Source organism: Aotus nancymaae, unplaced genomic scaffold (assembly GCF_030222135.1).
Source record: "Aotus nancymaae isolate 86718 unplaced genomic scaffold, 86718_ANA_hifiasm-v0.15.2.pri h1tg000022l_1, whole genome shotgun sequence".
NCBI lineage: Eukaryota > Metazoa > Chordata > Mammalia > Primates > Aotidae > Aotus > Aotus nancymaae.
The window spans coordinates 41,378,019-41,404,390 of NW_026988435.1; the positions used below are offsets into that span (position 1 = coordinate 41,378,019).

At 42.3% G+C, this 26,372-nt stretch overlaps 1 protein-coding gene across 5 annotated transcripts in view; it reads right to left on the minus strand.

Annotated features, from left to right (window-relative positions):
* Positions 1-26,372, minus strand: part of ERG (ETS transcription factor ERG) — a 281,253-nt gene that overhangs the window by 64,286 nt on the left and 190,595 nt on the right. For all 5 annotated transcript variants that reach the window (XM_012445406.3, XM_064380152.1, XM_012445383.3 and 2 more), the window contains one exon: positions 1,596-1,813. In XM_012445406.3, the coding sequence (XP_012300829.1) occupies positions 1,596-1,813 (218 nt within the window). The remainder of the gene's footprint in view (positions 1-1,595; positions 1,814-26,372) is intronic.

Here is a 26,372-nt window from a genome sequence, read left to right on the forward strand (position 1 = left end):
TCATTGCGCTCTCTACCCAGGTCCTTTCATAACTCTAGGAATGAATCTCTTGAGGAGCTCCAAGGTGGGTCTGCCTTGAGTTCCACTTAAAGGACCAGTGCGTTGGCAAATATTTAGCATCAGAGCCAGTGCCGTTTCAAGAAGTTAGCTGCACAGATGCAAACCGGCGTCTCAGAGTGGAGGAGCGTTCTGGCATCTCCCGTCTCCCCATCTGGCATGTCCAGCCGTGCTGCTGACGTTCCTTCTAGGACACTGTGACTTGGCACCTTCATTTACACCACACTAGGAATTGACGCAACGGTTTCCAGACTTATAAATTGTGACACTTCTAATAAACCTTTTTAGCGTTGAAACATATATGTAACAAAAAGGCCCCATTACAGCTTTGACCGAGTGGAAAATGCTCGGGGTGTGGAGTCAAACACTCCTGGTTTAAATCCAAATTCTGATTCCATTTAAGTGGTGATTTGGGGTCAGATTGGAAATGCCTGATCATAGGTTTCTTCATCCATCAAATGGGGTCCAGCATTCCTCATGGGGGGCTGCTTGGAGGACTGAGTGGCTATTGGATATAAAGGGGCTTTGTACACAGTAAAGTATTAAAAAATGTGAGCTGTTCTTATGACCGGATGGTAGCTTATGCAACATTTAAAAGAAGTAATCTGTTCTTTACCTTAAGATTTGATATTCTTTTTCCTGAATATATATGGGGTATTAGATCATAATTGAAATTAATTTTACTTTTCAAAATAACACATAATTCAATGTTTCTTGAGGGCCAGGGACAGTTCTGCATTTGATAATACAATTTACATGACAGCTGCATTTTCGGGACAAACTCAGGGAAGCTAACAATTACAGGAGACACTGAAGAGGGCTTTATGTGTAAGCTAAGAGGAGGGAAAAGCAGCAGGCATTGAAAGAAGAGGGCCACAGAGACTGGAAGGCCAGGTGAGGGTGGAGGGCAGACAGAGGAGACCCACCAGCAAATCAAATGGCTTGGACATATGCTGCACTGCCTGGCCACTAGCTGACACTCCCCCTTTGTGAAAACATAAGACGGCATTATTTTCCAGGCAACAAAACCTCAGATGAATTCTGCCATATGTGGGCAAGGCTCCCCTCCCACAGAACCCTCGTGCCTGGGAAACAGAATTGAACATATCTTCAAAGAGAGTCCTTGGTAAATAACTACTGATTTTACAACCTCTATCCTCTACACAGACCACTAGAGAACACATTTTCCCAGTGCTGCCCAGCGTCGCCATTCAGTGGCCTTGCTGCTTTCTTTCCTTTTTTTTTTTTTAAAGCCAGTGTCTCGCTCTGTTGCCCAGGCTGGAGTGCAGTAGCATGATCCTGGCACACTGCAACCTCTGCCTCTTGGATTCAAGCGATTCCCCTGCCTCTCGGATTCAAGCGATTCTCCTGCCTCTCAACCTCCTGAGTAGCTGGGACTACAGGCTCAGTGGTCTTGCTTTCTGAGTCAATCTCTGGGGAAGCATGACTAACTGCTACTTTGCCTTCTAAGGGATAGGAAAATGGGAGGTTGGAGGAAAGGGATAGGAAAATAGAGAAACGGGCAGACGTCTCCTTACCTTGAGCCGTTCACTTGGCTAGGGTTACATTCCATTTTGATGGTGACCCTAGCTGGGGGTTGAGACAGCCAGTCCTGCTGAGGGACACGTGGGCTCATCTTGGAAGTCTGTCCATAGTCGCTGGAGGAGGACGCAGTCATCTCCGTCTTTGCCAGGTGTGGCGTTCCGTAGGCACACTCAAACAACGACTGGTCCTCGCTCACAACTGATAGTGCTTCCTGAATGCCCAAAGAAACGCATAATTCAAGACACTCCAATAGACAGTCATGTCTCCAAAAGTTGTTGATTTCAGAGTCCTTTCTAACTGAGACCACATTTTAGATAGTTTTTATGGTCTCCATTTCTACCTTTCAGAAGAAAAAAGTAGATTATTTTTCTTTCCTCTAGATAGTAAGAGTTAGAAGTGCCAGCCCAGAAAAACTTTTATGCAGGTCTCAAAGCCTTCCAGGCTTGACTGCAGCAGGGCAGCAGAATACCCACTTTAATCTCAACCTAAGGAAGTTGAATTTCAAAGGTCTTAGAAGACATCCAATTGCATGTGTCATTATTTGACAAATGCAATCTATAATTCAAGCAGACAGGGTACAGAACAGTCATGAAGATTAAAAAAAGAAATGTGAAGGCTAACACCTAAGCATCTGGCAAAATTGCCACATTCCCGGGGATTTTGAGGAAGAGGGACCTAGAGGAAGACAGAGGGATCAATGGAGCACCAAAGGGCAACCCACCAAAGACACAAAGGTTTCCACTCTAAGTTATTAGCTGAAGTAGAGTTTCAAGCGGTGCTTCCATGATGGTGAACATCTGGATGATAAATGAACAAAAAAAAAAAAAAAAGAAAAAAAAAGCTGTGAAGTATCCAAATGCTTCCAAACACCAGGATGTTTAAAAGATCTGGATCACTGACAAGCTCTTTTTCCCCCCTTACTTTCTATTAATATCTTTGCTCTTTTGCATGATTTGGTAAGAAGAAATAGCAATTTGTCATTGTTGGATCAATCATTTTTCGTGGTTTTCAGTCAAACAAGTGGTTAGCCAAGGGCTATGTTTATATTCTACAGCCAATGAGCTACAGCAAGTTTGATTGGGAAATTTCAACTACTTAAATGATGTCTTGTGCTGCCATGACACAGAGCTGCTGTGATACAATCCCATTTTGGTTCTTATGATAGACAAAAACACCCATATGAATGCTCATTTTTATATTGGTCTTTTGGCATCCTCAATATTGACATCAACTGGTGAGAAGTAAAGGCTAGTTGGGCCACATATTTTTACTAAAAAAAGAAAAAAAAAAGAACTTTGGAGCCAGAGCAGGGGAAGCAGGGGTGTGTGGGCTGTGCACACCCTTCCAGTCCAAACTTCTCACCTCCAGATGAGAAACCTGAGACCCCGAAAGGTCTAGAGTTAATCTTGAATGAGCTGGCCATGATCAACCAGGGAACTGGTGATGGGAATGACTTGTATATTACTATCTGCCTTCCCCTTGTCCCCACAGCCCTATGATGCCCTTTATGCCTTTTTTTTTCATTTGGGACATGTGTTTAAATTAGCACCCTCTTCTTCTTTGAGTTGACCTTTAAGTAAATAAGGGTGCTTCCCATCAGTCATTACACCCTAGAAGCAGCCTTTCTTAGATGGAGACCTCCTTCCCCACCTAAAAGGATCAGAATCTTTAGGAAACAATCACTCCCCAACCCCACATGTACTCTGTCTCTCTATCCCCTACCTGCCCTAGGACCAAGTTTTTTTCCCTAGCTTCCCACGTGCACAAACTTCTTTGCCAGACACACACTGCACTGAGAATCAGCAAGGCAGAACAATCAAACAAACTTGAACCTCTGTCTCTCAGAGTGGTGGTCAGGCATCTGTGCATATGCAAGCCCCCACCCTCAACTCCATTAGGATCTATAGAATGACAGCCCTGTGAAACCCTGGGAAAGATGAAGCCTGGAGTTCAAACAGTAATGCAAAATGTACCAGAGTCAGTTATGCCAGACAGAGAACCAGAATCAGGCACAAGGAAAAAAATCATCTTGAACAGACAGCAAAATCAAACTCATCCACAAACAAAAATAATACAAGGCAGTGGCCCAGAAGTTGATGGTACAGAAATGGCATCCTAGATGTTAGGGAACCCGAATTTCACCACCTTTCTCTTCTGGTCACAATTGAGTGACCAAATCAAGGAGTCTAAACTCATAGATGTGGATTTCAAAGTACAATCAGCACCATAGACTTAGTGTAGTCATGCTCATTAAGACAAAAATTAGACCTTCTTAAATAATTTTTGCAAAACAGATACTCCCTTCCCAGGGCAGCACTACTGGGTAGTGTGTTTTACACCCTCAGAACAGGAAACAGGGCTGATGGCTGCTGCCTCCCTCCTTCCTGGGCCTGAGTCTCGACCAAGGCTCGGAGGGGAATAACACACTATGTAATGTTAGCTTTGGCTTACCCATGATGAGAAACATGAACAAACGTGTGATTTATATCAGAAATTGGCAAAAACAGGTTATATATATAAGAAACAAGCTAAATTTAAAATTACAAACTAAAAAGAAAACGGCTGCGCCAACAACAAACAAGCAATAACTTTAAAATCTTAATACCTCTCCAAGATGAAGTCAGATATTCTTGCAAACAAACCCAAAAGCCAGATAAATGTAGTTTAAGATTAAATTAAAAAAAAAAACAGACCAAAATATTAGAACTAAAATGAAGCTTAAGTGTGTGTTTGTAGGGGGAGGAATTCATTCTCACATCTGGCAAAGCATTATTTCAGCACATGGTTTTCTAAAGAGAGAAATCAAAGTTAATTGAGATGAATTTAGGAAGGGAAAAAACCCTTAGAAATGCTAGAGATAGAGGAGGCACGCCTCCTTTCTTTGCATCTTAAAATTCTTCTCACAGTTAATATTGCACAAAAATGAAAAAGGGGAAATAATTCAGAATATTAAAAGCAACCCCTCAGTTGCTTTTGTTCATTTGAAGGGAAAGATTTTAAAAATAAGGAAGCTCAGGATAAACATTTCAAAAGGGGTGAAATACAGCCCGCATTTTGAAAAGACAAAGCAACCCAAACTATGCCCCAAAATGATTCTTATTGAACAAAGGCTGCTGAACACCTAGGATGAAGTACAACTCAGGAAAAAGAAACAAGTGAATAAATAAAATCTCTCTCACACACACATTAGGGGAGTAAGAATAAGCTGAGTGGTTCTCACAGATCCACTCCAAGAAGAGCGATCACTGCAGTGCTGTTCTGCAGAAGAAAACCAAGCCACACACCACCACGTCTCTTTGTCTTCACACTTGACTTTGGTTATAGGCAGGTTTCATCATCCCTTTGGTTAAAGCTTGAATGACACCGGCTGCCACATAGGACCGTCCCTGCCTGGCAGCCCTGTGACTTCAAAGGGGATCTAGCCCAGCAGGATTAAAACCAGAAAAAGAGTGCTGAACACAGGCTGGTAACCAGGACCACATGCGTTCTTTAACTCTGGCTCTGGGAGAGACTTCCTGGCCTTGACTGACATGTCCTTCCTTCCCTGCAGCCTGGCTTCTCCTTATAGCTAGGAGATCTCATCTACCTACCTACCTACCTGCCTACCTGCCACGGGGGTTGGCAGCTGCCTTAGTGAACATGTATAGACTGTTATTGCAGAAACTCTGGCCAGCTGCAAGGCTTGGTGGCTTTATAACAGAGACTATTTTGAACGTCGAAATCTGGCAGAAATGTGGCATAATAATTTCATATGTCTGCTTCTATGTTACTATAAAAAGACTTGAACTTTAGGCTGGTGTTTGCCAATGTGTGGGGTGTTTTTTTTCTGTAGCTCCAGGAAAGTTGGGATATTCCCATCAGGCAAGTGGCAGGCTACCAAGGCCATTTTTAAAGAACTTATGAGAAACACATAATTCTAAGCAAATAGCCCCCAAACAAAAGGTACTGCTGTGTTAGTACTACAGCGTTTATTATTTCATTTCAATACAGAATATACCAATAACATATGAGGACCATTCCTTTGGATTTTGGTCATGGGATAACAGTTGACCTAGAGTTCCAGAAATCGGGGGAGGTCCCACCAGCTTATATTTCATATTATAACTCTAAAATATGCATCTATTTTCAAGTAACTAAACTTGAGTACAACAAAGGATCCAAAATATTTAGATCAAAGCACTAAAAAAACCTAACAAAGTTGAATGCATTCTGACATTTTCAGCAAAATATTTCAGGAATCCTGATGCCTTTCTATAACAGATGAATATTTTGCAAGATGCATACATCTCACCAAAGTATTAGAAAATAAGGGCCCAAATTTGCTTCTAATTTGTGATCCTTATAGCTCATAAAAATATTACATTGTTAATACAGAGAATCTATCATACTTAAGCTCTTTTGAAAATCTGGGAGTGGTAAAGTGTTGAAACTGAGAAAATCTTAAAGAATGGTCAGCTGGATTTCACATCTGGAGTAAGCAAAAACACCCAGGGAAATGGTCCTTACATGGTTTTCAAAAATTAGGAAAATGGCCAGAACTAGACCTCCTGAGAATTGGATTATCAAATCCATCTTCAATGTTTTCAAGTCTTATATGCCATAATTATTTGATAATTATGAAAAACAAATGGAACAACTAGGTGGAAAAAGAATTTTATGATCATGGTCATGCTTAAAAAAAATCTTAGGCCAGGTGTGGTGGCTCACACCTGTAATCCCAACACTTTGGGAGGCCAAGACAGGCAGAGCATGAGGTCAGGAGATCGAGGCCATCCTGGCTAACATGATGAAACCCCATCTCTACTAAAAATCAAAAAAAAAAATTAGCCAGGCATGGTGGCACACACCTGTAGTCCCAGTTACTTGGGGGGCTGAGGCAGGAGAATTCCTTCAACCCAGGAGGCAGAGGTTGCAGTGAGCCGAGATCATGCCACTGCACTGCAGCCTCGGCAACAGAGCGAGATTCCATCTCAAAAAAAAAAAAAAAAAAAAAAAAAAAATCTTAAAGAAGTCCTTGGTGCTATCACAATACAGTGTGGAGATCATCCACTTAGGAAGCGAATATCGTCTTAAATCAATAGCCTGATTTTTCTGTCAGTTTTAATCCCATTACAATCCAATACAAAACCCTTCCTCAAATTTCTCTCGTATATAACCGAGCAAAATGTGGTACATCACTTAACTCCCTATACTGCCATGTATAAGGTATCTTTTAACCACTTTCATAAATAGCTTGTCCATCAAATAAGCCAGATTATCTTGTTAAGCACTTTGCATGCAATATCCTCTTAAATTCTGTTTTGTTGATTATAAGATACACCACTTTTCACAACTTATCAGCTCTGAAATATGAAAATGAATGGCTTATCCTAGGTATTAGGCAGCATATCTTCTTCTCTGATGGCAGATAAAATGATGGGACATTTTATAACCAATGACATCTTACATTTTATGAAAAATGATCATTTAATCCTTACAATTGTCCTATAAGGTCACCTGTTATTCTTGCCCACCAATCAGAAAGTGCAATTAGAGAAGTAACATCAATGGTGAGGATGAGGCAGAAACAGGGTTTGTGTCTCTGAACTGAATCATTCCCCAAGGTTGTACACTGGCGACTATCTGGGTGTTACTGGAAGGAAGAAGTTGGATTAAGAAAAGTCACACGGTGGAGTCTTTGGGTGCCTGGTCTTGCCATGAGAGATGGAATCACGTAGAAAGAGACAGAGAGGCTGGAAGAGGGAAGAGACAGAAGAAGGATGAAGGGATAAGTGACCAGAATCCCTGGATCTAGGATGGAATAAAGGATCTGGACAGTAAATGGTAAGCGTTGGAAACCAGTAAGGACCTCTCTAGGCATACCGTGCTCTTCTACGAGCCTAGGGGATGTGTAGCAGTGGGCCCCACATACTGTTAATTATTTCTTTTGCAATGGCTTAAATCAATAACCCTGTTCTTTTGTTTGGTTAATCCGATTATTCAGAAACAAAGACATTGCCAGGTGTTGGGATGTGTTCATTGCAGGTGGATGCCTGCCTTCTCTTAATGATTACTATGCAGGAAATCTAGGACAGGTAGGAGTACCACTCACAAATATACTGAAGCCTGTGCCACTTTGGTGGCCTTTAATGGATGTCTGCAGACCTAATGATATTGGAAAACTATTTATTCGGCTGTCTCAGGCTCTATTGTTTATAGCTTCTCTTTCAGGCAGCACATAGGCAGTAGACGCTTCTAAAAGGTCTAGTATCTAATTGCATTTGGAGGAGAAAAAAAGCAACACAAACAAAATAGACCATGCACTCAGAGAAAGCTCTGCTCTGCCACCAGAAGCCCGACAAAGACATGCCAGTCTTTCAGGAGATTTCATTCTAAACGTGTACACTTTTGCAATTCTGAGGCCACAGGTATCTCATTAAACAAGAATCTTCATCTGACCAGTGTGTCTTCTAATTACAACACAGAGAAAAACCAAATGTGGTAAGTGAAAGAAGCGTCATCAAGCTGGGTATGATCATTTTTGCCCCTTCTTATATGATTTCCTTTTTTTCTAAATTCTTCAGAGGAGGAAACATTAACATCATATATTAAACGCGGCATCTAGCTTTGTGTTCACGTTTTTCTAATTTAACAAATTTCTATTTTAGGCCTTGAAAAATATAAAAATATCTTGGATTAACCTCAAAGGAAAAATGTATGTAGGCAAATGAAGTCAATCTAAAGAGAGTATTTCTCCAATATGATGTCACTTCAATGTCAAACAATTTCACCACTCACAACACTAGTCCAGTGCTAAGAGAATGAGACCCAGAACTAGTGTCCAGATACAATTGCACATACATATATACAAACACATAAACATGCATATATATATACACATATACATGTGTGCATGCATGCAAACATATACACACACATATATACAGATACATACATGTATATATACAAATATATGTAAGTATATGCATATATACAAATAGATACATATACAAATATAGGCATATATACAATACATAACATATATACAAATATATCATACATATGTACACATATTACTAAATACATATTAAGATAATAATGAGAGATGAAAATCTTTATCCTTATTATCTTTATTAATAGAACACTTTAGGCCAGGTGTGGTGGCTCACACCTGTAATCCCAGCACTTTGGGAGGCTGAGGCAGGCAGATCACCTGAGGTTGGGAGTTCAAGATCAGCCTGACCAACATGGAGAAATCCTGTCTCTACTAAAAATGCAAAATTAGCTGGGTAAGGTGGCATATGCCTGTAATCCCAGCTATTCAGGAGGCTGAGGCAGGAGAATTGCTTGAACCCGAGAGGTGGAGGTTGTGGTGAGCCAAGATCGTGCCATTGCCCTCCAGCCTGAGCAACAAGAGCGAAACTCCATCTCAAAAGGAAAAAAAAAAAAAAAAAGAACACTTCAGAGGATTTGTAGATATTCCTTATCTTTAGTCATACCCACTAGGGTTAATATTGCCTAAAAGATACAGGGAACCTGGCTTCTTCCCTTTTTACCTCTGCTGCTTCCTCTCTCATCCTAGAAGGTGCTTTCCCCTGTGCTCAGCACATCCCTTCAGAACAGACTTCACTGGGCATCCATCCCCTCCATGCCCTTCAGCTGATTTTCCCTGCTCTGGACTCACTGGGTTTCTCAGGGCTCAGAAAAGGCCTGGCTGGTGCCAGCAATTCTCTTGTCCCACACATTTCTCCCTTGGCCTCGCCTTTATTAAAATATAAGCATTTTCAGGGCTGGCTCCTCCATACATCTGCTCCTACAAACGAGATAGTTTCTTAACCTCAGAGGTTTGTTGGTGCTCATATCAGCCCTAGGACTAAGCCATTAGGTAATATTACAGCCCCATCATAATGGTATAAATGGGGTCCACAAAATTCTATCACATCCAAGTGAAGAGGCATGTTTTTGTGAGATGAATGGGTTGTGCAGCCAATGATCAGGAGTTCCAGGGAGTCTGGAAAAGAATTGCCATTGGCAATATGTCTGCAGTCATATTACCATAGAGCACATTATTGCAGTTTCACCTTAAATCCACATAGGCTTACGTAGGGATTTCCTATAGCTAAGCAACCTATGAACAAAATAAAACTTACTGGAAAATGAACATTTGCAAAAGAAGGAGGGAGCATGCAATCTGGAAAGCAAAAACCCTAGAAATATTATGAAAGAGTGGAGCTTTGTGGAAAAATGCTAAAGAAAGAATGGTTATGCCTACATAACGAAAACTAGATTTAAATGAGCCTTGAGAGATTAAGAATTTCAACCAACTTAATTTTTAAACAACTCTTTGTTTTCTCAGTGACTTGCAGAATAACCTCGAATGCATGTGAAAACAATGAACTGTGACTATTTAGCCTGGCAAATGTCATTTATCTGTTTAAGAAACAATGTGCCTGTGGTGGTAAGAGCTTCTTATCTTCTTCTTCAAAGTATCATCTTTTTGGCTGAGGTGCAATGGCTCACACCTGTAATCCCAGCATTTTGGGGAGCGAGGCAGGTGGATGACCTGAGGCCAGGAGTTCGAGACCAGCCTGGCCAACATGATGAAACCCATCTCTACTAAATATTAGCTGGGTGTGGTGGTAATCCCGGTTAAAAATATAAAAAATATATAGCTGGATGTGGTAGTATCACCTGTAATCCCAGCTACTTGAGAGGCTGAAGCAGGAGAATCGCTTGAACCCAGGACGGGGAGGTTGCAGTGAGCCGAGATAGCACCACTGTACTCCAGTCCAGGCAACAAGCGTGAAACACCATCTCAAAAAGAAAAAAAAAAAAAAAAATCACTTCTTCCCAGAAGGTTTCTTTCCTTCTTTGGAGATGAGCAAAAAGTATAAAAACCATCTATGGAAACCTCCTATTTGTATGTTTTCCATGGAAATGAGTGTAAGAAAATGCCCTTGCTATTCCTTTAGAACCTTCTAAAACAGGGCTGTTGCTACTCTTGACATTCAGCGCTTGTTTTTGGTTCTTGAATCACTATCATATATTACTCATGAATATTCATCAAAATCCCTTTCCGTATTTTTTGATCTAGTTTTAAATAATTCATCTGAGATAAAAAGATCTTTTTCTTTCCATTTCTTTAATCACTCTGGAGGATGAACATGAAGCTGTACCAACGTGTAGGAGACTGTCTGGTGGACCACAGGGGCCAGGGAGAGGGATCTGAAGACGGAAGATGTGAGTTTCAAGCTGGGCTCTGCCATTGCTCTGGGAATCACCTGGGTCAGTCCTTTAACCCTTCCCTGCCCTAAGTGTGAGCTGAGAGCTTGCCAGAAATGCAGATTCCAAGTCTCCAGCCCTGCTGAATCAGAATCTGCTTTGTAACAACATCCCCAGGTGAGCTGGCTGCCTGCTCAGTTCAGGAAGTGCTGCATTACCCTTTCTTGACTCAGTATCTTCAACTATAAAGGTGGTACTGATGGCAGCCAGCTGCCCAGCATCTCTCTCCCAGGACAGCTGAATGGGCCAAATAAGCTAGTGTGTGTCACAGCTTTCACAAATCTTAATATTGTATTTAATTTATCATCACATGATAGAAAGGGGACGTGACTGACTCCAAACCTCCACATATGAAACATCAGAATTAACCATTTCTAGTCATGTTATTCTAATAAGCCAGATGTAAGGAAAATTACAATCTCTTGTGTGCAAATTATTACTTACTCTTTTTAAGTACTGGATTTTCAAACTATGTATCTACCTAACAGAGGGGAAGGGTGATCTTTTATTTTAAGAGTACATCTGTCACTTTGATTTAGCCTTTTTGGTCTCTGGTCCAGTTCTTTTGTGGGTTTTCCATTCTAATTCTGTATTAGTTTGTTGAATGTCAATTAAGTCAAAGCTTTGTACAGGAAGGAGTGAATCCTGGTATGCTCCCCACCATGCTGTTGGTATTCTCTACATAACAAGATGCTAAATGAATTGAATATACCATGGTCTTATAACATAATCTCCTTTTTTTTTTAACCTAGAATAACACAAGGCACATGGCTGATAGCCCTCAAACTTTTGAAGAAAAGTCTTTTCTTCCAGGATGTGGAATCCGTGATGCTTGTTAACTTTCTCTAAAACTTGTTGAAGTTTTCATAAACTTCTATGACGAAGTGTTTCTATGGCAGTCTGGCTAAGAAGTTCACAGGATCATTCTGCCCTCCTGATTTTTGAAACTTACTAGCCCAGGTTGAAATTCAGGTGATTCAGGGCTTGAGAAACATGAAGGGCCAAGCTCAAGGAGCAGCAAAGTTATTTGTATTTTCTTCTTTTGGGACAGTCCCTCTCTGAGTACCGGGGAGGGATGGTGCATCACTTCTCTCATCTTCAGAAGGAGCTCCATAAAAAATTGGCAGTTTTATGCTTGGCCCTTTCAAAACACACAAAGGCTGAAAATACAGCGTGCTACGCATCTGGAATGTGTCTCTTCTGTGGAGCTCTGACACATGGATTCATTGTTTTCGATAAAATTCCAGGAATTTTATTCATGAGAAAATTCTGGCACAATGGAAAACTCTGGCAAGCACAAGATAGGAGCAGCAGATGTCCTGGCCTCCGCCCACAACTCTGTCTCTGCTTTCAGCTAATTTTCATCAGGTGTCTCTCTCATGCCTTCAAACATTCAGTCCAGAATTTCCCATAAGACAGGGAAGAGGGGGTGGGGGTGTTATAACAGCCTTAATTTTTTTAAATAATTGGTGCGGTTCCTCCTTCCCCAGACGGGTGTGTCATACCAGGTTCAATGTTTAAGTGTTGGGATGGGCACTTTAAAAAGGAGCCGCAAGAGCACGGGGACACTGGCTCAAGATCCAGCTGCCCGCGGAGCTTCACTACTCAGTGCCCGTCGTGTCCCGAGTCTTCAAGCTCCTCATCTGAAATGAGGGTCTGGTCTACTGGTGTTTTTTCTAAGGCTCCATTTTGCACCAAAATGAAATTGATTTTGTTTAACTAGTAACGTTCTCTTTCCACCATGGCCAGCCTGCAGTCTCTACTTTCTCCATGTTTGAGCAGACCTGCAGATAAGATATAGAGATCTGCCATGTTTGGAGATGCTAAAAAGTTCCTCTGCATCCCGGTTAGACGCTAACTGCAGGCTCCTTCCCTGTTACCCCTAGACTTTAATTTCCCTGGATCATGTGGCTGTCTCTTTCCGTGCTAATGGTAAGAAGCTAGTCGGCACCCTGAGAGCTGGTCTAACGTTTTCAAGTATGGAAAGGATCTACTCTCCTGCATGGGAACATGGTAACTGTTCTACACATAAAGCACATCAATAATAATAATAATAATAGTAAAACATGGTAATACCAACCGAAAGTCTTGCAGAAACTGGGGCTCTGGCAGAGAAAGGAGCACATGAATGAGTCCCCACTACTCACATGATGGTCCAGGGGCCCTTTGCTTTCTATCCCCATCCCCAGATAACTGTTGGCATGGGCCACATACTTTATTAGGCAGACGTGAACACAGACGTTTTCTTTTCCTTAAACGCTGACTTAGTAGAAAGAGTTAGTCTTTACCCACTGTGAGGGTCCAACCCCTGCCAAGCTCTTTCTTCAGCTTGGTGAGTGATGATGTCTGACTCCCTGGGGCTGGGAGGCTAAGCCTGTGCTTTGCAGAAGATTTTCCAGCACATAAATAGATCCTGGTTGCTGCATAAAAAGGGGACTGAGTAGCCAGGGCATCACAGCCCTTTGCTAATGCTATACGCTGAGCTCATGCTTTTCCTATGATATAGATGAGCACTGGGTAAACCCCCATCCTGGTAACACTTTTTTTTTTTTTCTTTGAGACGGAGTTTCGCTCTTGTTACCCAGGCTGGAGTGCAATGGCGCGATCTCAGCTCACCGCAACCTCTGCCTCCTGGGTTCAGGCAATTTTCCTGCCTCAACCTCCTGAGTAGCTGGGATTACAGGCATGAGCCACCATGCCCAGCTAATTTTTTGTATTTTTAGTAGAGACGGGGTTTCACCATGTTGACCAGGATGGTCTTGATCTCTTGACCTCGTGATCCACCTGCCTCAGCCTCCCAAAGTGCTGGGATTACAGGCATGAGCCACCGCGCCCGGCCTCCTGGTAACACTTTTTATGCACCAACAAGCTGGTTGCCAGTGAAACTTGGTTTTTATGACTCTGGGAGTGCTGACCTCAAAACCTAATGCATTTGAACTAGGAGACCAATCCCTTCAACAATTTCAAACTACACATACAAATATCACACCCAATAGGTCTCTTTTGGCATCTGGCTTGAGCCCCTCTGTAAATATGTCTACTTTGAAAGTCACAAGGCCAGGTGCAGTGGCTCACGCCTGTAATCTCAGCACTTTGGGAGGCCAAGGCGGGCAGATCACGAGGTCAGGAAATCAAGATCATCCTGGCTAATACGGTGAAACCCCATCTCTAAATAAAAATACAAAAAATTAGCCAGCCATGGTGGCATGCACCTATAGTCCCTGCTACTCGGGAGGCTGAGGCAGGAGAATTGCTTGAACCTGGGAGGCAGAGGTTGCACTGAGCCAAGATCGCACCACTGCACTCCAGCCTGAGTGTCAGACCGAGACTCTGTCCTCCTCACCAAAAAAGAAAAGAAAGTCACAAATACTCTTTAAAAATCTGTAGATTCATTCATATCCAAACCACCAAGACCTGCAGAACAGCTTGGTGACTTGAAATCCTGATGTACACACAAGGGTCTGAATCTCAGTCTTTAGATTGTCTCCTTACTGGGGACCTCTTTACTTAATAAGGTTCATCCTTTTGGAGGAAATGAGGTCACGGATGTCCACCTCCATCTTTCCCAGGAAGAAAGGGAAGCCTCAACAGCTCGGAAATGCTATGCACCACTGTGCAGGTTCCCAGCAGCACAGAGCCACCTGTGTGGGGGGAGGCGGGTAGGTGAGGAGTGGACATCTCACCACCAGGCCCTGTGCAGGACTACCTCTTTGCAGAGCAGCTGGGGCCTTCCAAGTTGCCCACCCATCCAACCTGCACAGTAAGCCTTATGGGAGTGTCATGGGGCCACTTCAAAGAGCAACTTGGCTAAAGGGAAAGAGAATGTGTACTGCTCGCTTCCACTCCAGCAGACTTGCACTTGTCACCGTTTGTGAACACAGACACATTTCAGATTGATTTAACAAATAAAAACAGGTGCAAAGAACGGGCAGCTGAAACTCGGGAAACCACTTACTTCTGCCACTGCTGAATCTGAAGCCTTAAGCTCCTGAGCCGGAAAACCAGCCGACTGGAGAACTGAGCTCCCTGGACCCTCTAAAAGAACGCGCCAAGTAGTGGCCAGTCAGGTTCCCACGGGTCCTGACATGTGAGGCAGGGTTTTTACTAATGAATCTGATGCTGATTCAGTATTTCTGCAATCACGATGCACTTTCACAATATTTACCCAAGCAATATTTATCCAACAAAAATATCCAATATTTATTCATCCAGGATCTCTCAAACATTCACTCCAGTTTCACTCTCCTCAGTGTCTCTAACCTTCATAGTTTGCTTTCAAGCAAGAGTAGATGTGTGTCGGTCTGGGTGTCCGAAGGTAGGGGTGGTAGCTGGTGGCCAAAAATTGGCCATCCTTACTTAAGTAATTTACATCTCTTTCATGGAGTCTCATCTCCTGCTCCCTTCTCCAGCCTTGCAGTCTCATTCTGACACTGTCCTGCCAAGATTAGGAGTGAGCTTGCTGGGGTGCCCTCAAACGTACACTCCCAGCTAGTCTCTTTGTTACCTACTCAGAAGCAGTTCACACTGTTGGCCATCTCCCCTTTTCTGTCCCTCTCTCCTTTGGCTTCCATATTGCTGCTGTTCCTCCTATTCGGTTGACAGTTCCATCCCCCATCTCTTTACACCCTCCTTTTTCTCTCCTCATTCTCTAAATGTCAGTTTTCCTCTGTGCATTCTCCTGGGCCACTTCTCTACCAGGGTATCATTTCTTCCGGGTTATCACTCAGGAGCCACTCCAATGGCCTCAGCACTGCCTGCCAGCACAGCCCATTTAATTTCAAGAGTGAAACTGCCTTGGAGGGATGGCAGGTGCATGTTTAATAACTTGTTAGGTTTTACCCAATTTATTTCCCAAGGCCCCATAAGTGTAATTACTAGATGATAATAATCAGCTCAAGAGGGAAGGTTCCAAGACAGAGAATGCAACATTTCTAAAACGGGTCTAAGACAATTTTCCAATGTCAGATTTATTATGTCACAGTTTTGAAGGCAGTGCCTGATTCCCTGTCTATATTCTCCAGAACAATCCGAGGGGGCATGGTTGCCATTATAGTTTACTTTGAGGGACGATTTTATAGCACGTCTTCACAGACAACGTGGCAAACATCTTTGCTTCTGCTACGCTGACGACCTAAAGTTAAAATGTCTGTACCTATGTAGCCTTTTTAAATCACCCCCTAAACTGGTTAATTCCATACCCCAGGGGTGTAGGACTGAATCAAGTGGGCTAGAGATATCTTTATTCAGAGGATTTAGAAGTTTGTCTCAGAGAAAGACCATTTCTAGCCTCCACTAGAATCACACATATCTTCCAGGAATAAGAAAATTCTCATACTAATAAGTTCAACAAACATTACTGAACACCTTTTCTACTCTAGACACTTTTCCAGCTGCTTTTAGGTTATATTCATGACCCAAAACCACAAAGACACCTACAAGGCTTATATTCTAGCACTACAAGCCATGGGTAATTTTTGAAAATCAGTTAATCAATCAGCAATTGATAGGGTAAATTTATAACCTTGTTTTTCAAGCCTGATTTCAGGGTCAGAAGGTGGTGATAAGTGTGAAGAAACAGAAAGTAGAACTAGAGACTCAGGAAAAGAAGGGTGAGCTGGTGCTTTTAACTTAGAGTAGTCAGGGTGGTCCTGAGAACGCGAAGGAGGGGAGGGTGTGAGCCCCACGCGGTCATGAAGAATAGACCTTCCAGACTTGGCAACAGCTAGAACATGGCCAGAGTGCACTGTGGCAGCTGCGGGTGGAACAATGGGACCAAGAACAGCCAGGGAGGAAGGGTTACTGGAAAGGAGGGAGAGAAAGGACCAGGGAGTGAGCCAGGAAAGGCTGGGGGTAGCAGAGCCTTGCAGGCCATTGCAGGAACCTGGATGTTGACTCAGAAGTGGGAGTCTCTCTAGCCGTCTTGGCTAAAAGCCCGGGAATTGTCTTCTTCTGTGTTGCACTAATATTTTCCATTTCATAAGGGTCCTGCAAAGAAAATTCTATCTTTAAAGTTTTATTATTTTCGAAACTAAATGTGATCAGAATGCGTATATTACACATGCCATGTGTACACCAAAAGCCACACCTAATAAAATGTTACAGCCATCTTTTGTCCCACGTGCAATGGGAACTTCCATTCATCATCACATGCAGAAACTCTGAAGACTGAGAATCTGTGCTTTTCATTCAGAGTCTATAAGGGGCCATGGCCATTTTAAAAGGCTTTGACTTGCACAGGAAATGCCTCACTGAGGCTCCCACCCACCCATCCTCTAACAGGGCAGCCTTCGGGGAAACTGAAAGGAATAACGGCACCAAAGTATTCCCCTGCCCTGAAATCTCTGTTTACCCGTGGACTGGTGACGGGTGTGAGGCTGTAGGTTTTAACAAGCTCCGGATGGCAAATGGCAGACTATGGTGTCACTTCCTTTCTGCTTAGGAAGGAGGCGTTTGGAGGAACCGTTCACTGCTGTGCTTGCTTATGGAGAACTCGGATTGCCGGAGCTCCATCTGGTAGAACATGTCTCCATATTAATAAGCAGTGGATCCTCTTTTGCTGCTGAATTTTCCTTAAGGCAGCAGTGTGGGCCTTAGCACTGCCCTAAAACCAGTTTCAATATTCAATACATAGTCTGTGTATTCATTTGCTACAGTTGACAAGACAATATACCACAGACTGAGGGGCTTAAGCCACAGACATTTCTTCTCTCGCAGTTCTGGAGGCTGGAAGTCAGACAGCAAGGTAGTAGCAGGGTTGATTTCTCCTGAGGACTCCCTCCTTAGCTTGCAGATGGTCATCTTCTCCCTGTCTCTTCATATCATCCTCCCTCTATGCATGTCTGTTTCTGAGTCCAAATTGCCTTTTTTGATAAGGACATCAGTCACACTGAATCAAGGACCACCCTAATGGCCTCATTTTAATTGGATTATCTCTGTAAAGGCCCTACCTCCAAATAAGGTCCCATTCTGAGGTACTGGAAGTTTGGACTTCAACGTAACTGGGGGAACACTATTTAGCCCCTACCATCCTCCAGGAAGGATGGGTCCCTTTTCTTCATTGCTGTATCTCCCTGCCTAGCACAGTGCCAGGTACCATACTCTGCTCTGTAGGTCAGTGATTCTCCTAAGCTCTGTAGGCCAGTCATTCTCAAAGTGTGGTCCAGGAAGCCCCTGGCATCCCCAGACCCCTCCAGGGGCTGTGTTGCTTGATACTGCTTCCATAACATACTAAAAAAGTTCTCCAGAGGATGCATGGCATGTCTCATCACATCAGGACTTCTTAAGGCACAAGCAGATTTGAGAATCCAGCTGCCTCCCATTAGGCCAGACATTAAAGGGATTGCAAAAAATGCAAAACAATGCCACTTCTCATTAACATGTCTTCAGAAAATAGAGTTATTTTCATAAAAATATGTCATTTGTGTTAACATGCAATGGGTTTATTATTATTATAATATTATTTTTGAGATGGAGTTTCACTCTTGTCGCCCAGGCAGGAGTGTAATGGTGTGATCTTGGCTCAATGCAACCTCTGCCTCCTGAGTTCAAGTGATTCCCTGCCTCAGCCTCCTGAGTAACTGGGATTACAGGCACGTGCCACCACACCTGGCTAATTTTTGTATTTTTAGTAGAGAGAGGGTTTCACCATATTGGCTAGGCTGGTCTCGAACTCCTGACCTCAGGTGATCCACCTGCCTCGGCCTCCCGAAGTGCTGGAATTACAGGCGTGAGCCACCATGCCTGGCATCATTATTGTTATTTTTTAATGAATTTATAAATAAATGTTTCAAAGTTTCAGTTTTTATTTCTAATTTAGTAAATAACAATAGATACAACTCATATAAACAAATGGGCTTTTTTGGAATCTTCAACCAATTTTGCGAATGTAAAGGGGTCCTGGGACCAAGTTTGAGAACTACTGCTGTCGAGGATTTAAGCATGGCTGGGATACAATCTGTACTTCCTGAAGTAACCCACAGTCTGACAGTAATAAGACACTGTATGAAGAACATATTTTTAGTAGCTAAGTGTCATAGAAAAGGAAGCTTGTTAGCCATTCCCTCAAGTTGACAAAGGAGAGTCGTTAGGAAAATAAATTTTATAGGCGATATTGAGCCTTCCAAGACACATAGTGATATGTAAAATTTGGAATTTATGCAACTTAAAAAACTGGGAGTTGGAGGCTGGCATTTTTATGCATCCCAATTGATGAGTGCTGCCCCAGGACTCTCTTAACACTGCACACAGTCTACTAAAGAAGCGGGCTGCCCACCACGACCCTCAGCCATCAGTCGCACAGCACACATCTGCTTCTAGCTGAACCTTCTTGAAAGTGGCCTGACTCATGGCAAAATTGGGGGCAGGTGTGTCAAGGAGATCAGACTAGCAGGAAATGAGCAGTGACTGCATACCACCAACCGGCTGCCAAGCTAACTGTGCTTTTCTGGATCAGAGGCAGCTCGAGACACTGGTCCCCAGGGCTGAGGAGCTGCAGAGCCTGGGGACAGACTCCCTGCCTATCTCCCAGTGTGTCCATCTTGGCACACCTGGTGCATCTCTTGGTTGGCAAGTGGCACACCACAATGAATGTTAAAGACTACTCATTTTAAACATAACCAGATTATTTTAATTTTTAAATGTGTATCCCATACCTGGACACTGAAAGGTCCTCCCTGTTTACCTGCTTGCTGGGAGCTGTGCTTGGGTGTCTCATTTTATTATGAAAGAGATTCTCAAAGGCATTTAATACAAAGAACAAATGGCTGGGCATCCATCACGTGCAGAGCAGGAGCCTGGTGCTGGTGAAGGCTCATCCTCCAAGTGGATGAATCTAGGAATACTCTAACAGAGAGGAAGAAATACACTGGGAGAAAGGAACAGGTGATTCATCAGGGCTGAGGGAATACTGGCTCCGTGAGGGTACAGACGTCCCCCCCACCGCCTTTTCTTCAGAGCCTGTAAGTAACCACATATCACGCACATTCAGTGCATATTTGTTGCATGAGTTCCTAGTATGGAGGTGCTAAGTGTTGTGCTAAGTGTGCTGACTATTTGGATGACAGATGATGGAAGGAGGAATTGAAGGAATTGGTGCGCACTGGCCTGGGCCTTGAAGAATGGGGTTTTCTGGGTAAATCGAAATAGTGGGGACCATTTCCAGATGGAGAACCTCTGAGAAAAAGCACAGAAGTGGGGCCACCCCTTATGAGCTGGGGAGGGCCCAGGGTGTGTGTGCTGGCTGGCAGGAAGCTGACGCTGAGGAAACTTGGATTGGATTCATAGCCTGGTTCTGGTTTCCACAGGCCCAGGATGCCCGTCCAGAGTTTGACTTTCATTCTGCACACAATACAGGCTTGGTATGCCTGTTTCCATATCCTCTCACTCCTTTTTCACACATCCTTTTTATCTATGATGCTACTGGGGTCATGGGTTAGTAAGTCCTGTCCCCTAAGCAGCCAGACTGTATCAAAGCCAGATTTTCTCTATTGATTCCAAGGTAATGATTCAAAAATGGTAAAAACTCTGAACACTAAGATGAGAGTTGGGGATGGGTTCATGTTTTAAAATCTCAATTTGCTCCCTAGTCCTAGAAATGATCTTCTCCACCTCCCAGGAATGCAAGCCCCAATGCAACATGAATTCTTCAACTATAAGAGGCTAGACTCCAAATAATTGGTCCTGGTTTTGCTTGTGGGATATTACAAGTGTACCCTGCTGTGTGTAAGTGTTTCTGAAGTGTTCTATGTAAGTAGGTTTTTGTTAGTTGTACTTTAAATGTGCCAATCAAGTTCCCCATGGAAAGAATGGTCAAAGAGACTTTTTGAAAAATTGAACATCCCAAAAGAAAAGCCAATCTGAAAAGACTACATACTGTATGATTCCAATTATAATGACATTCTGGAAAAGGCAAGACTATGGAGATGCTGAAAGAGCAGTGTCTGCCAAAGGTTAGAGGGAGGGAGGCATGAGAAGGTGGGGCAATGAGGGCTTTCCGTATGATCCTATAATGTTGAATACATGTAAGTATATGTTTGTACAGTTTGCAGAAGTGGTTTAATTCCTACACAGTGTGCTAAGATGGCCTCTCAAGGGCTCATGATCCTGGAAGATGTACTCCCAAAGTGAGGGATCTACATTGGAAGGAAAAATAAAAGTACTTTAAAGAATGATAGGTCTGGGAAATTCTTCCTATGGATGGTCAGTTCTCCATACAGTAAAATGGTGATGACAAACCAAACAGGCACAGTCTCATGCATGCACTGATTTGCATGAACCCACTTTACAGATAATTAATTTAATTGTTTGAGACTACAGTTTCTTCCAAATGCAGACAACTTACAACAGGGTGGGAGCCCCAAACTATGAAGTCATGTGAGGCCATGTGCAAACTGAAACACACGGTTTCTCTACTAGAATGATAATCCTATCATGTTACTCTTCTCCCCAAAATGAAATCCAACATCTTTCACCTGGCCTAAGAACGAAGCCCACATGTTCTGGCCCCTAGAAACCCTTACATCCTGCAAAGAGGGGACCTGAGCTTGTTACTCTTATTAGCTACTCTTAAAGTCACAGAGGCAGGTTAATTTGTCAAGGAATGGCTGCAAATTCAAGAAACGTTTGGATGTGCTGAGAATCAGGATCCAATCTTGGCCTTCAAGTCATGGGTTAAAGACTTGGGTTTTTTTTTTTTTTTTCATCTAGATGAGGTCCACCTTGTAGTTCAAGCAGAAAGATCTAACAAATGAAAGCAGAAACGTTTGACAGCTCAAGTTCAAAAGCAAGAGGCTTGTCAATGCAAAATTCATATGCTGAACATGTTTCAAAGAAAGTATCCATACTCTGAAGCACGCAATTAAAAGAATGAGCTGATATTCTTGCACTGTGGCCTGAAACAAACCTCCCTCCTCCTAGCTAGCTCCAGATCTTTTAAGTATCATACAGCACAGCTTCCCAAAAAAGCAGGTGGAAACCAAAGTGTGCAGAAACACGCATTTTCCAAGACCAAATGCATTATACTAGCAAGTTATGTGTGGTGGGGCTAGGTGTGTCTGCGGTTGTGGAGGAGGAGGAGAGAAAGAAGGGTCAGGAAGAAGTGTGGGGGGGACAGAGACATGGGAATAAGAAACAGGAACCGTGAAAGACACACCCGCGGAGGTTCTGTAACTGTACATGTGCTCTTGTTAAATCATCAGTTTCAGAGGAATCAGATACGAGGCCCGAGAGGAATCTATTAATCTGCATCTTGACTTTGGGGCTTCTAGTAATCAGTAAGTATTTGCATTTCAGGATCCACCCAGCAGAAAAGTCATACATATTCAAGTCACATAATAAGTTGATAGATTCCAAGTGAAGTTTGAATATCAGAAAAGAAAACTGATGATGTGACTTTCTGGAATATGATGCAGAAATTGACCTAACTAACAAAATGCTCGTGCACACTTCACGGCATGGGTGCATGAGGGTGTCATTCATGTGCACAGGTCATGTGCACATTCAACTCGTGGCCATGCACGCTGTAGCCTGTTACCCACTCTGGGAGTTATAAGCCTTTGTCTTTCTTCCTCCAGCTTCCTGCCTTCTTAAAACATTTCACCAGTCATCAACCAAAGTCTGAAGGTGGGTGCAGAAAAGGAAAAAAGGTGAAACTCTTCTGAGTCCACATGGTGACTTGTTAGTGCTGCAAGTGAAAGGGCTGTGGTGGAGAGCCAGAGAGAGCCCCTGGGTGAAATGAGACTGTGGTTCTTACAGGTCAGCACCTTCCTCCCCACCCAGCAGGTCAGCTCATCAATCGCATTATCTCTCAGCTGCCATAGCCTGCCTCACTCCTTTCTCTCTCCCGTTGGGCTGCTACCAGGCCTGGTAAACTATTCCATAGCTCTGTGCAATGGGAGATAGATGTGTACTTCTCTGAATATTGAAAGGGAAATTGGGGTTCACATGAAATGGATACTGTGAACTTATTTGTTTTCTGAAAGCAAAAATTAAACCTGAAAGGAGTAAAAAGTTTTCCGAATTTCCCATAGTGCTGGGCTCAAATCCTAAAGATTTTTTTCCTTGACAAGAATCATGGGGTGACTTGGAAGATCTGGCTGCTCCATTCACCACAGTTGATGATGCTAAAACCCATGTCACAGCAGAGACAAGAATCAAACATTCTAAAGTCCCCTCTGGCAACTGAAACACCAGGGGCACCTTCACTGTATACCTCATCAAGCCACCCCAAACAAACCTGCCATGTCAGTGAAGGAGTGTGCTCACTACGAAAATGTGGCTTTAGGATCAGGCCTCTAGCCCCTTGCCCAACAAAACCACAGCCTCTGAGACCCCTGATGGAGCTGGACATGCCACTGGGAGTCCCCTTGTCTATTTATGTTATGGAAGTGCTTCTAAGAAGAATGGTTTCAGTCAGAGAATCCAAGCAACTTGTGCTAAAGTCCAGCCTCTTCCTCAGAACTCTGGGCATGCTTGTTTTTAATGCCATGTCTATCCATCTGCGAACTCATTAATGAATGCACTTCGCAGACACCAAGTAACTGACTATCTCTCCATTTGATATAACTTAAGTGCCTCTTACAAGACCTGAGCAGTCTAGCTACCTGCTATGCCATTATCAGAAGAAGAATTCCCATTTCTTTGGATGCAAACTTCACAGAAACTCTGCCACAAATGCTCATGAACACCATCACATGGGCTGGGCTCTAGTGCTTTGGAATATCCTACTTTTCTAGAAAAATCAATGAGTACATATGAATATAATTAGCTGCACCCTGCTTCCTGCAGAATCGTTGTATTAACTGCTTTGGACTATATTCCTTCTTTCTTTTCAGGCAGTATTAATTTGTAACAAACACATTTTATGATATAATAAATTGTTTCATTTTTTACTATCAAATAAATGAAGAAGTAAAAAAACAAAAAACCCAGAACCTCTAGGCAGCTCTTAAACAAGTCTTGCTGTTACTTGGAAAAGTAACAAGTTCACAGGCTTATTGTCTATGTTAATAAAGATGTGTTGGAGTAACCATTATTACCTCTTACATTCCCTCCTGTTTATAGTTCCCAGAATATGTTTATACATGTGATTGCATTCAATTGTAATATGATCTGCATAAATTATGGGTATTAACACTTGTCATATTTATTACAACAATTTCCCCAGTGATTTGTCTTCTTAATTATATCATCTATATTGCACACAGATGTCTACAATTTGTATATGAGGCTATGTACTCCTATGGTTTATGCATCTATCTTAGGCCATTGAACTGTAAGCTCCTGGAGGGCAGGGATGTATCTGATTCATTTCTGTATCTCCAGAACCCACTGCACAGCCACTGAATGGATACATATCTGGTTACTTAACCTCTATGTCCTTCAGTTTCCTCATCTGTGAAATGGCAATAATGATTGCAGGAACTTGTCTTTTCTGTCCCAATTGTATTAGGCAAACCACTTAACACAATGTCTAGCATATAATAAGCATTCTATAAGTGTTTTCTATTATTATTGTTGTTATTATTATCTAAAGTTAATTGAATTAGAGTTCACAAAGGTGATCTAAGTCATTTGGGGGAAGGTGATGAATAATTGGCAGAAAGAATGTAATATCAGGGATCTAATATGCTGATCTTAGCTTTGTCTAATCTGCCAAGCTAAGTTGTAAGATTTTCCTTTTTTCATAATTACTTCTGTTAATCTAGTAAAAATTATTTACTTGTCAGGATTCCCTGTGCTTCTTTTTCTGTCATCACTGCATTTACCTTACCAAATACATATGGACCATCTACACAGTGGATAGCAGAGGGGCCACATAAAGTGAGTCTAGCTCACTGTGCAGTGGTAACTCTTTTCTCTCACATTTACATTCATAATTACATTTGTCAAACTGCTTCATAGGCAAACTCCTGGACCAGGGACCAAATAAAATGGACCCAGCTTACAGACAATGGAAAACTAAAAGTATAATCAACTTTGGCACCATTAAGTTCTGTTTCATTTGTTTCTTCCAAGAGTCTATTAATGTTGCCATACAGAAACAGAAGATTTAATTGAGTGTGTGTATTTTGAGTTGAAAGCAGACACTAACAAGAAAAGCTAACCGGGAAGACATCTTGTAAAGTGTTTCATCAAACTGGACCAGGAGCTGGGGAGAGTAGAGGTGACTCGAGGCTGTTGGCAAAGCGGCAGAAACTGACACTGGGTTTCTCTGTCCTCCAGGTAGCCTAGGCCACCTGACTTTCTGGCTTATTATGCATTATGGTTTAGTTCACCAGAGAGGTGGCCAGTGAGAAGTACATAAGATTAGAGATTTTGTAAAAATATGTTAATTTGCATGAAGACAAAAATTAGACTATGTAGTTTAGTGATGAAAATGGATAAACAGTTTTGTCATTTAATTTAAATATTAAAATAAGAAAACACAAAGCTCTTAAGGAAATTACTACTTCTTAGTTCTCAACTAGAGGCAATGCCTCTTCTGTCCCAAGCAGATGGATGTTTGGGAACATGTGGGGTGACTTGGGTTGCTGTAACAATACAGGGGTTCTCTGGCAATCAGAAGAGCGAGGGGCACCTTCAAAATGTGGTCCAGAGCCACATAATCAGGAAAGGCTATTCACCTAAAATTTCCATAGCACCTCCTGTGGAGAAGGGCAATGCTTACAGAGCTCATCAAAGATGACAAATCACTGGAATAGTTCTTGAGACCAAAACCTCATTCATTCTGGGCCGTATCCAATTACATAAATCATTTATGTTTTATCCCGTCTCTACTTTCCCAAGAAACCCTGCCACACATTCATAGTGAGTATCAAACCTAATTAAAGATCCTAAGCAGCTGAGAAAATTATTCAATGACCACATTATAATTAGTTTTCTATAGGTAAGAAAATGAATACAAATCATTGCTTAATTTTGTTTAATTTCCTCTTACCTGCACTTGACCATTAAGGTCAAAAGGCTGAGAATTTTTAGGCCAAAAAAAGTGAACATGATTCAAAGTCACATCTATTTGTTAATAAGAGAAAGTAATTCCTTTTCTAATTATACATGAAAATATTAGTATCCAACAAACGTATTTGTGGAAAATGGGGTTTAGGTTGGGTAGATGAATTACTTTCAGATTTTTCAATGTCCAAAACACACCTCAGAACTAACAGGCTCATACAAGAACTTTATGAGATCACTGGATTCCCTCCAAAAGCTTCCCCCTCCCCTGTTGATCTCTATTCCACATGCTGCTTCATTTGATCGTGTAGCATGTATGATGAGCTTGAACGTGGGCATTTGTTGATCTGAGTATTACCTGAAACAACAGATACACCAGAATGTAAAATCCAGGAGGGCAGAGACTGTTTTCCCAGAACCTAGAACAACTCCTGGCACATATCGAATGTAAAATCGTTGTAGAATAAAGGAAAGAATGCATGAAGAAAGGAAGGAAGGAACGAAGTGATGCACTATTGTATGTCACCTTAAGTTACTCATATAAAATACTGCATGCTAGC